This window comes from Malurus melanocephalus, unplaced genomic scaffold (assembly GCF_030028575.1).
Source record: "Malurus melanocephalus ecotype Western Australia unplaced genomic scaffold, MMel_1.1 scaffold_73, whole genome shotgun sequence".
Taxonomy (NCBI): Eukaryota; Metazoa; Chordata; class Aves; order Passeriformes; family Maluridae; genus Malurus; species Malurus melanocephalus.
Genome location: NW_026623305.1, coordinates 744627 through 757219, shown reverse-complemented (window position 1 = coordinate 757219; position 12593 = coordinate 744627). Strand labels below are relative to the sequence as shown.

At 40.1% G+C, this 12593-nt stretch overlaps 1 protein-coding gene across 1 annotated transcript in view; it reads right to left on the bottom strand.

The window, feature by feature from the left end:
* Positions 1–12593, bottom strand: part of NYAP2 (neuronal tyrosine-phosphorylated phosphoinositide-3-kinase adaptor 2) — a 98527-nt gene that overhangs the window by 44693 nt on the left and 41241 nt on the right. Inside the window, exon 3 of the mRNA XM_057366878.1 lies at positions 8426–9523. Coding sequence (XP_057222861.1) covers positions 8426–9523 — 1098 coding nt within the window. The remainder of the gene's footprint in view (positions 1–8425; positions 9524–12593) is intronic.

The following is a 12593-nucleotide window of genomic DNA, read 5'->3' as shown; positions in this document are numbered from 1 at the left end:
GGAGACTGCCCAGAAAAGTGTGGAGTCACCATCCCTGGTCTGGGTGATTTTGATTATTTGCTTGAAACAACACTGTGATCGCCTTCACTGTGATGTTGTTTAAGCAAAGAATCTTAAATGCTGTCTCTATGCACATACCTGTGGAAAATGTCAAATTGGGTTCAAAGTGCCTTATGAACACTGTGCTTTACAACAAACACAGGCCTTCCAAATAATAATCACTAGTTTTACTCTTAGGGCTTAGCAAATGAAAATGCTCTTGAATCCTAGTTCAAAGAAAATCTGATTCTTAATACAGAAAAAAATATGTATTTCCAGGTCCAGTGCTTGGTTATAAAGAAAAGTTCTGAAAGAGCTGGCAGCTTGTCCTCTCAAGCCACTGGCACTGCCAGCCCGGCCGGCTTCATCCGATGTGTCTGYGCCAACTTCCTGAGTGAAGGTTACATAAATAACCCTGCACCATTCTATTAGATCAGAGTAGTTCCATCCCTACCCTCTTTTTTATTTCTTAGTTTTCTCACAACAGGAGCTGATATCCTACACTGACACCACACCCCCTAAAAAAACCACAGTGGGAAATCTTAAGGAAATGTATTTAGCTGTTTTGTTGAAGTCAATATATGCTTATGGAAAACACCACCAGATTAAGCATTTCTTGCCATTAAGACTGAGCACCCATAAATTGCTCATAAATTGTGTGGTCTTGCTTGAATCAGAAAGGCAATAAACTCTCCAATTCAGCGTCCTGCTGTATCACTGCACCATTTTGAATACAAGCTGTTCTAGTCACAAAGGACACATTTATTTTCTTGAAGCCAGAGAAGCAGATGGTATAAACTGGAGTACCTCTCCCGATTTCAAATARAAAGCTGTGATTTATAAGTGCTGAGGATTTGGTCTAAAGGTCAAGATATTTCCCTGGCTTAGAAAGCTCTGTTCAGGGGACTGGGGAAAATCAATGGCACTTAAAACTGAGAACCCATTATCATTATCCACGTCCTTAAGTGCAGCATGTTACTTTGCTTATTTACAACAGAGTGAAATGGGTGCTAGTAAGTGAATTTAAGGCATTTTTCATCCTCTATTTTTAACAACTTTCAGACATCTCATGTCTTACTGTACATTAAACCTAAAGAGAATATGTTTTTCTTATTTCTTTACCTGAAACCATCTTTTTCTTGAACAATAACAGAGAATCTCCTTTTTTTATCCCTTATGAGTTTATTTMTTCTTCAGAAAAAGAAATTTTATCAAGCAGTCAAGTAATATAAACAGAAGGAATAAATAAATCTGTGTACATCAATCAGAGACAGCAGCTGTTTCCAGAAAAACCTGAGCAATTATTTATGAAATTATGTCTTCTTGAATGCTTCTGCATACCCTCAGAATCCCAGGAGGGCCTGATTTCCTGATGAGCCTAAATTGCTGAATTAGAAGAGGAGACAATGCCATGGTACCAATTAGCAAAAGTATTGCATATCCTCTCAAAATGCTTGTTTTCTGTTTYAATAACTGCATCTAACAAAGACTTCCTTCATCCTAAACATGGAGGAACATCCCACCATCAGTGACTTGAATGACTAAATGCCCTTAAAATGGCCATACCGACTTTTGTGTGCAAGCAGCAAGACAATAAACASACAGAGTGCAGTTCAATCAAGGAACAGGTGTCCATTGATTTCCCTATTGGAAACAAGTTCTTAAACCTGACATTACCCTTGGTGCCAAGACAGAATGGAATAACTGGTGTGCAATGCAAAATGGGGCAGTGATGGTGTAGCTGTGGCACGGAATTATACCCAGGTATGTGCAAGGTGCCACAGGGCTGCTGGGCATGCTTCCAAACATTTCCTCCTTGTACCTTTGCTTTGCAGCTCGCGCCTTCCCCTTAACTTCCCATTTCACCCAGATGAAATATCCTTTTCCTGTCTTTTTTGGGCTTAGCTGAAAGACCTTACTGACACATTATGATTTTTTTTTCAGATTCTGGTCTGTGATTTCTAATTGGGGAATGTGTTTCAGCTTCAACAAGAGTCTCCAGCTGGCCGGACTAGATGATCCAGACCAAAATACTTAGTCCAGTCTTTCTTTTGCTGGGGATCTAAGGGTTACTGGGGAAGGGCAACAGCAGGCTGAAGCAGCACTGAATACCACTGAACTGCAAAGTGAATCTTATTTTTCCCCAGAGATTTGTCTCCTGAAGKATGCTGACCACATGTGGTCGTCCCCATGTGCACACTTCAGGCATTTTCAGTACTGTCCCCAACAGATTTGTCCCTTAGGGAAGGACAGAGCTGTAGAGACCCAAGTGACATTGGCAGGCTGGGCAGATCATGATCTTTGTGGTTGCAGGTGTTCACAACTCTTGCCCCAAATATGTACTCACAAGTGAGCACCTCAAGAAAGTATTTCTGATACTGCAACTCTTTGGCTTGCTGATAGCTTGGTAGATCAGAACAGATGCAGCAACGTAGCCCTCTTGGGGTTCAACTAAATGGAATTAACTCTTGCAAGATCATGTCCTTCCAGGGGTGAATGAGTGCCATTCTCTTCGAAGCTCGTGTTCTCTTTACCTTTTCCTCTGTCACTTTCCCCTGCTCCCACTCAGTGTTTGCTTYCAGACCTGCTTTCAGGACTGTCAAATGAGATGCGACTGAGGTTTTSATCACCTCATTTAATCCCACACATATCATGGCTCATCAGATTACAAAATCTTACTTTTAGGGAAATGGGTGCTTCTCCACTGATGAAGAAGCCACTACACCTCTGGGCAAAGGTTCAGGAATAACTTCAGTTATGTGGTATTATTTCTGAAAAGCTGTTGCTGTCTCATTTGACTGAATATAACATCATATTGCATAGAATCGATTGCCATAATGTGGAAAAGTGACAGAGAATTAGGCTGACATCCCTTTAAATAAAAGTATGGAAAAAATATTAACCTAGAGGTCAGAGATATTCAAATTTCAGTCTCTAATGTCGACTCAACTGTGCAGTAGCTGAGCAATGGAAGTAATGAAGCATCATTCATGGTTTCTACGTCTAGCCTCACTTTGCAGGTAAGCCTTCCCTCTTTAGGATACCAGAGGCTGAGCAGGTACACAAATGAGAAGGYATCCACACAATGGCATCCCAATCCCACCCTCCTTAGGCCAACATTTCTCATCTTAACTCTTAGAAACACATAAACTGAACTCCTGCCATGTGTCCCTCATTCTGAGCTTAAAGCATGAAGATAGAGGTTAAACAGGCCCATGTGGGGTGAATTTTCACTTGGTGCATCTCCCATACTCTCTTCTCCATGACACTGTTCTATCTAGTAAGGAACTCAAAGATGATTGAGAAACATAGAATGGTCTGGGTTAGAGGGGAGCTTAAAGAACATCTGGCTTCAACCTGCCTGMCATRGGCAGGGATGTCATTCACCAGATCAGGGCCCCATCCAATACGGCCTTTAACAGTGCCAGGAATGGGACATCCTATACTTCTCTAGCTTCCGGGAAAGCAGCAACAGAAAAAAAAAAGAGGAAAAAAAAAAAAATCTACTCTACATATCAGCAGCCTGAGCTCCTTTTTAACAAGTTAGCTACTTTAGCGCCCCTCCTCTCCTCACACTATTTGATAGGTTTAGATTCTTTATTTAGTGGATACCAGCCAGGAACAGGAAATGTCAATAATTATCCCAATTTTCAATCACTATAACTGATTTTTCAAAGCAGCACAACCACAGATTTCCTCCCTATATGTGCCTAGAAGCTGAAGAGTGAAGCTTTGTGCAGGCAAAAGCCAAAGCAGCCCTGAAACCCTGCAGAGCAGCTCAGGAAAATAATTCTGAGCTACCGTGCATCAGTTGTTCTGATCTCACACCTTGTGCTCATCCAGAGTCAGGGCACACAGCTGAGGTCACTGCTCTCTTGTGCTGCTCCTTAAGGGTGAGTGTTTGCAATAATCACTCGAAACTGGCATGAAGTTCCCAGGAAACTGTGAGGAAACGGAAGCCTTAACAAATGGAAACAATCAATAYACAGAAAGAAAGGCTGGTACTGACAAGGATTTACAGGACCATCTCACAAAGGAAGCCTTGGAGCCACACACAGCCTGAAAGGCAGCGCAGTGCAGAAGCACAGCAGCCTCTGTTCTGCTCTGTAGGATGTGGGTTTGCCTCCAGGCACATGACTCCAGTGCTAGTTTCCCATGGAGTACAGCGGGTTTTTATGGCGCAGGAAAGACAGAAGCAGCAAATACAGCTCCAGGAAAATAAGRYCATTCCCTTCCTCTCYRTCCATAAATCCCTCTTTTCTGAAGGACAGAGGTGGCACAGACACTCCGTGCACAGTGACAACAAAGGGACTGCGTGGTTCCACGTTGAGTGCCTGTAAACACCTTCCAGCTGCACCAGAAGGGGCACAGTGCAGCAGCCCAAGGACACCTGGCAGGGTTGGTACCCTTCAGTTTCTCTCTAACCTCTGAGGACTGACACTGTATTTCACAGGGGTCTGCCAAGTGCTAGGGCACACTGCCATATTGGTTAATCCCACAAAAAAACCTGAAGGGTTAAGGAACAGTCAGTGGTGACTAATAATATCTACCTTTTCCACTCCTTCACATTTTTCATGTTCTATACCTTTCTTTGTTTTTCTGTAGGGCTCGCTTCATCATTCTGCCTTTTTTTTTGTATCCTGTTTCACCAATTTTTAAATTTTTTATTTGGCTGTACAATTTACTTTTCTTTGTTCTTTTCCCCCCACTTTCATAATTGTGCTCTAATGCATATTTAAGATGTTAACAACATACAAGAGGTGTTTTAGAACACAAGACAGTAAGTGTGCTGCTTATAAAATCCAGATTTGCACATCACAGCTGCAACCACTGGATGCTGAGTGTGTTCAACAATTTCTGGAGATTCAATGGAAGCTCATATCCTCAGAAAATGTGTGAGGTGACAGACTGCTTACTATCACTGATTTATCCAAATTTCTCAATAATGCAAATGAACCCTAAAGAAATAAAAAGGAGTGGAATAAAAATGGAAAAATGGCAGAAAAATGAAGAAAATAATGCAGAAAGGCTAAAAGGGCAGCTTTGCTTGTGTACTAAAGCTTTTGACTGGAAATAATTTTTGTGCAGTCTTGCCTCCTCCAAAAAGAACCCACTCAAAAATGCCACAAATTAAAAACCAGCAAATACAKTTGGAGTTTGAACTTTGATGCCGAATTTCCACCAAGTCAGTTGCAGTAACCATAATGATGAGACAATTATCTCTGTAACTGCTGAAGTATTTTTCAAATAGACTCAGCTGAACATAAAAATTTCATATTGTGGGTTTTTTTTCATACTAGCATATGGTAGCGAGAACTTCAGAAAAGCCACAGGGGGCAGAGTCTTGGAGGATTCAATGAGAAAGTTGCTTGAGATGTACTCAGAATAGTTTTATATTTTAGGAGCAAATATTCTTAATTTCCTAGCATGACTTTTTAAGAGTCATATACTTCCTTTTTTTCTTTTGTGTTTATAATCCTCTAAATTCTGGAAATCTTTCTGTATGCTGAGAACAAATTACATTGACATGGCATTCCCAGTTAGTTTCAGTCTGCATTTGCTCTTCCACTGCTTCAAATGACCAGCCCAGAACAGTGTGAGTGCCTTAGGCTTCCAGGGTGGTTTGTAGGAGCACAGTTTCTTTAACACATCAGATGAGCAGCCCAGCCTTCCCTGTCTGTCCCCATGTAAATCATGACGTGTAAATGTGGCAGTCTGGTCAAAAGCCATGTTCAAATTTCCCAATTTASATTCTTTATGGAGGACCATTTCAATGTAGAATTGCAAGACATAAAATGTCAGACCAATATGTTTTCTATAAATCTTCTAGAGTGTCTTCTACCTCTGTAATATCTGAACATGAACCTGGTTCTTGCTCAGGGCAGTAATCCCACAGGATTAAGTCCTACTGTAAATACCAGACAAATTACAATCRGATTAGATGGGCAGTCTGTTCATTTACTCAACACAGCTGCACTTCAGGGTCTTTTCACCACTGGCGTTTATTTATAACATGAATGTGTTTTTCTTAAAGTAAATAAACACAATTTCAATTTCATATCTCTCTTGTTACTGTTTGTGGCAAATAAGGAGCACATTTCTACTTCCTAAGGAGCAAAGAGAGCTCTCCTTCAGAGGTCAAAAAAAGCTGTTCTTGGTACAGATCTGCAGGGCAAGATTCAGTTTAAATTTATCAGTGAAAACTCCCTTGAAAGGTTTGCATTCAAGTTCAGTCAAGTAGAATACAAAAAATGTGTTCTGGGGACAGGTAAGAGACAGCAGCACAGATATGCTGAAATTTCCCAGGATTGCAATATTCAAGAAGTTTCAGGAATTTCTTCAGGTTCCAAACCTGGTTACACWGGTGAGCATACAAACTTCACTGGGTAGATCTGGTGTATCATGGGGTTTACAGGGGATTTCTGCTCACTTATGAATAAGAAGCGTGTTTAATAATGTTCAGTATTATCTGSCAAAATCTCCCTAGCACTGCAGTGAAATTATTTGTAAATGTCACATCACATCCCTCATAATTGTCCACAATTACAAAAATCATCTTGCCTTTTAGATATAAACTTGCTTCCATCCAGCACACAAATCCGGTGTTACTGTATTTTACTACTGCAATCAMTTAATGAAACCCTAATGAATCATGGAGCTGAGACTTTCATAAAACAGGATTAATGACTGCAGGCTATGAAAATACTAAAAGCAAATTAAGCAAACTGCTGCAATAACTAGTACTCTCAGTATTTCACTAATTCTATTCTCACCTCCACCTTCTGACTGCAGAGTYRTTATTCCTAATATGTGCAGGGATAAATAAGAATAATACCRAGGCTGGAGAAGTGGGGTYCATGAGTCAGGAGGGAGGTGTTTTATGCCAACCCAACTCATTGCCACCAAGCTTCTCCATTCTTACACACAGGCATGTCCTCACTCAGCTGCAGAGTGTGAGGCAGACAATTCTGCCCACGGAAACCCTGAGGGGATGTCCTGGTGAGCACGTCCCGAAGTGCCACACTGCAATGAGTGACAAAACAGAGTGGCACAAGCACAACCAGAAACGCAGTGCAGAATTCACTTCTCTTCAGTGCTGATACGGTATCCTGGAAACCAGAACAGTTTCCTTTATCAGGTATAAATCAGCACAGCTTATCATACCATACTGAATAAGTTAGAGCTGTCAATAGCCATAATTCAGTACCTACACAAACATGAGATCAGCTGCTCTCCAAAGACAGCTTTTCCATTAGGCAGGTGTCAAGAATTCAGTCATAAACAGATTTTACTGAAATGGAGGAGAAGGCATCCCAAGTCTGCTTTGCACTGTGACAGGAGGTGTTAGAATGACCTTCCACTGCAGGACACCCRCTGAACAGGAACACTTTTGCAACAGAAATACTGGTGCCAGGTTCTGCTTTCACACATGTGACTCCTGTTGATTATAGGACTTTCCATATTTCACCAGCTCAGAAGTACATCGTGTACATGGTGTACAAACATATATACTGAATGCATATGGAACATCAATTTTATGACACAGCATATGACAAATCAATATTGGCTTAAGGTTTGCCTTCACAGCCTTCTTCTGTGCTTTCCTTCCTGTGCAGGTTTATAGGTTATGTGCATTGGTCATGTTGGTTTTTAGATCAATTCACAGCACAGCCTCCCAACCAGTCACACCAATCCAGMTGAAAGGAAAATCCATGGCACAGCAGGAGAGGCATGGTTTACAGCAAATCACAGAATCATTTGGGTTGGAAAAGACCTCCAAGATCATCGACCTTAACCTTTGACCAAGGCTTAACCAAGGTTAGGCTGGTACCTCTGGTTGCCATAATATTTTCTAGGACTGCTGGCCAAGTTAAGGGAGATCAGTGGATCTTAGCAAATACTCCTCAACAGCAACTGTGTGGTTATTCTGCTACAAGCAGCTAAAACTGTCTTAACATCCATCAAGAAAGGAAGGATGTGACATGCTGGGAAGATCTGAACTCACACGGAATCTCTACAGTCATGGAAAAATTAATGAAAACTTCATCTTTTTGCAAGATGAAGCCATGAATTGTACTCTACAGTGCAGCATTCTTACTTAAAAAGCTTGAAAATATAATAAAGATTAAGACTGAAATGATTTCAGCAATCGTTTTCTTTTAGTTACACAAAATTTATGTAAGGAATTCAGACTTCTGAGATATTTAATTTTTGCAAGCACTTGATCTAGTAAAATACAGGTATTTTATGTCTATGTTTTATGGTATTATAATTTATATATTATTTACAGGTATAATTATATTAATAATATATATTATTTACAGGTATTTTATGTCAGGTATTATTCTACAGAGAAAAACAGGGAAAAATTACATTGAGGACTTACTTTCTGCAGGTTCCTTAGATCTTCTGCCACTGGAGGACTTCCTCAAGAGACTTCGTCCTGAGGTGAAGAGGCTGGTTAGTTCCTCCAGAGGACTGGTGGGCGTCCGAGAACGGGAACTGCTTTGAGATGATGACCCGTAGGTGCTGACTGAGACACTGACCATCTTTCCTCCTTCTTGCAATGTGTTTCTGGCTGTAGAATGAGGCACTGATGGAGAGCTTCTTGAGAGACTTCCTGAATGTACAGAGTCATAAGGTGGAGGTCTTTTGAGGCTTAAGGGGGTAAGAGACCTACCCATACTGACGGGAGAAGGTGAGGCAGAGTGACTTTTAGGATACCCATGTGGAGACTGCGTTCTGTACAAGGTAGAAGGATGAGGAGGTGAGGAGGTGTGCCCAGGRGTGCTAGTTCCATGAGATACTGTCTGGTCTTTCTCCAGTTTTTGATGGCCTGGGGTATGAGGAGGCAGGGAAGATGGAGAAGCTCCAGCTTGCTGTTTGATGTAAGACACATTTTCTAAAACGGGAAGCTTTGTGACCTCTAGTGGAGTGAGAGGAGACTCGTCAGAATTCGGGGAGCACTGCACTGGTGCTGGTGGGAAGACCAGCAGTGGAGGTCTGTGAGAAAGCAGGTTTGGAAATGGCGGGGGTATATCACAAAGCAAGCCCTTGGGAGTAGATGGCACTGAAGACTTGGTGAAATCTAGGTCAGGCACTGTGGGAGTAGCACACTGAGAAGAACAAGTGTGATGGTCATATTCACATTGACACTTTGAATCTTGGCCTACGTCATCAAATATAGGGTATTTCATCTCCTCATAGACTGCTTCGCTTTGGTCATCCTCATCTTTTTTGAAGTCTCTGAGAATATTCCCAACCATTTCAATATAAACAGGCTCTTCTTCCTCTGTGTCTGGAGCAGGACTGCTGACCTGCGATAGCGAGGCATCCCTAGTGAGTGTTGTCTTCATAGGGCCATGCTTTTTGATATATGTTTCATCAAAGGATGTGCTTAGCTGAGTGTTTGGGTTCCGTTTCGGCTTAGGAGGTGGAATCTTCTTTGTGTACTCATCACTGTGAGGTCTTGGTTTGGCTGACACTGAAAACAGAACAAAACATAAACTAGTCAGATGCCTGTAACACACTTTGTCAACAACAGGATCTCTGTTACAGTGTCATAATTCTGGAATGTATTTTCTGGGACCAGCTTGTTGCTGGTTTTCTCTGGTATTACATCAATAGAACACTATAAAAATAACTCTCTACTCAAAACACTCCTAGACTTCCCCCAGARTGCTCTGACACTCCAGTATTAAGTAACCAGTGAGCACTTCCCTTCCCCCGAGACATCTGTTCTTTCCCAAACTCTTTGGGACAGGGGACTTTCCATTTTTAAATATTATGCTTTTCAAATATCACTGTGGGATTTTAAAGACCCAAAGAGTTGCCAAAGACAGAGCACTAAGTATCAAAATGAGCTCTCTTTGGCTCCAAGAGAACAGTTAAGATCCTGGACAGTCATACAGGAATGACGGTGATGTAACTCTGCAGTGACAAAGGGATGAATGAAGACCTTTTCATTTATAGTAACTTCTTGCATAAAGCACACCAATTGTCTCAGCATTAACTGAGAAAGAAAATACTCATATACAAAGTGTAAAATCTGCTATTGAGAGAATCCKAGTGATTTATCTGGACTCTATTCTATTGTTAATGAGATTTCTATAAAATCAAAGAATAACAAAGTATCTCATGGATTTAGATCCTTTCCATGCAGGTTTTTTATAGAAACTTAGTCTTTGAAATTATAAATCAAAACATTGTGATGAAATTCATTTGAAATGAGAGGTCAAGGGTTTCTTGGAAATTATKCATTATGAATTATACAATAAAGAAACTAATGCAAATTGCATTTTSTTCATTTTGCATAAAGAGCTAATAAAACATCTCATTAAATGTTAGGGTTAATAAAATGCCTCATTAAATGTTTAAGTAAAGTCAGTTTTTATTGTAAGCAGACTCAACAAACTTGTTCAGAAACAAAATTTATGACAWACACTAAACCTAGCTTATATTTCTAGAAGGTAATTGGTACCTCACTAGTAAGTTTCCCAGTTGAAGCAAACACATTGGTTGCTTTTCAGAAATCACTACTGCATATCTGCCAACTGAACTAATGCTCAGAGAAATTCCCAGACACCTTCTGCTGACCCATCAGCAAACAACCAGCAAACATCTGTCGCTKAACCAGGAAGGCAGCGCTCATGGAGTTGAAACCCCTTAAACATGCAGTCTTCAACATATTCCTAAGGCCAGCAGTGCTCTGCCAGCTCAAAGCATTTTGAGTYGGGGAGGATGCTGGCTCAGAGCTGGAAAACTCCTGCATAAAGCATCTTACTAACGTGATTTGGTCACTATCAGAGGAGGATTCAAACAGTGTTACCACTTTGTCACACTTCTGCTTTGATCTGCTAAATAACTTCTGTTCAATTCCCACAAGGCATAGCAGTAAAGGCAAAMGATAAACAAGTTTTGTTCAGGAATAGGGAGCTTTGAATGTGTACATATATGAAGTAATGAGACCACTCTTTGTCAGCAGCATTTGTTTAAGCTTAATACATAACTAAGGTACAACAATTCAAAAAGCAAAAGAACTCTGCCAGAATTAAAAGAACAAAAAGACTCAAAAAATTATATTATACTTTCATGATGGTTCCAATTAATGTGTTCCACTTTGCAGCAGGCTAGGGACATGCAAAAGCTACCACAGATAAGAGTGTTTGGTAGCTTGATAGTTTTTTACTGTGTGGATATATCCTAATGCATTTTAAATTTGTCTTTTTAATTAACCCAAATTAATTTTCTTGAATGTATTAGGCTAGACTTTTGGGAATAAGATGTAGGCTACCAGAATCATTTGGGCTTTGCAGAAAATATTACTTGTGATGTATTTGACAATACTAGCAGATTTTTCTCGTSTGCTTCCAGCTAAATAATTTCATTTCTGCCTAGTCTCTTATTTGTATATTATGTTTGTATATATTTTACTAGCATAAACTTGATCTCAGTCCTCTCTCCAACCTCTGTTAATCTGATTTACAACCCTGTCAGAAGCAATCTTATTCAGATTGCTGTCATTAAAATGAAGAGACAGTCAATGAAACTGGCACAAACTGCCTGATCATTTGTGAACATATTGTACATGACCTGAACTCTACTTTAGCTGCATTTGAAAATCWCATGTTTTGTACACAGAGGCGACTCACAGTCTTCAGTTCCCTGTGCATCTTGCTGCCATCTCTAATAGATACCTGAGAAAGAAACAGTTCCTGCTCCTCTGCTTCCCCARGTCCCTGCTCCCAGTGCTGCCTTTTACATCTTCTGTGCCACAGGTGTCACACTGAGAATGTGCTCTGTCTTACAGCCACAATCCCACTCTTTGATATCTTTATCTGGATGGGTGTTAACGATGGACAAAATAATTAAAAGCTGAGTTGCTCTTGTGCTGTGCTCATTCAAGACTAATGGTAACTGTCATTTTTATCTAAAAATAGGCAGAAGTGGTYGCAAAACCTAGAAAAAGCACATTCTTCTCTTCCTTCATTCCATTTTCACAATTTTTATCCAAATGAAGAAGTTCTGCTACATGGTCTAAACCCATCCTTAGGTGTTGGAATTCCCATGTACAACATCAGCAGGTTATAACATTACAAACGAGGAAATGAGAAATGTCAAGGCAAAGCRATTGACATTCTGCAATTTAGTCTTGTATTTTTGCATGGGTTGAAATTATGTACCACAGTGACACACAGAGCCTCATCTGCCATTGCATGATATGTGGTATTGGCCTAGAATGTATTGGTGACATTATCAACACAAAGGTCAAATGACCCAGTCTCGCTGTATGAGACAGAGTAAAATATGACAAAGTGGTTTACTTTCCATCTTCTATATAAGCATTTTTCATTTTCCCCAGTTCATTTTACTAAACCTTCTATTTCCAGGATGTGGTGAGTTACAGAGATCTTTTTCCTTTCTTGACAAAGTGGACTTTTCAAACTAAAAAATTTAAACTAAATAATTTAATTTTTTTAAAATTTAAATTATTTTAAGTTTAAATTAATATTAGTTTAAATATTATATATACATTAAAAGGTAAAAAAGTACCT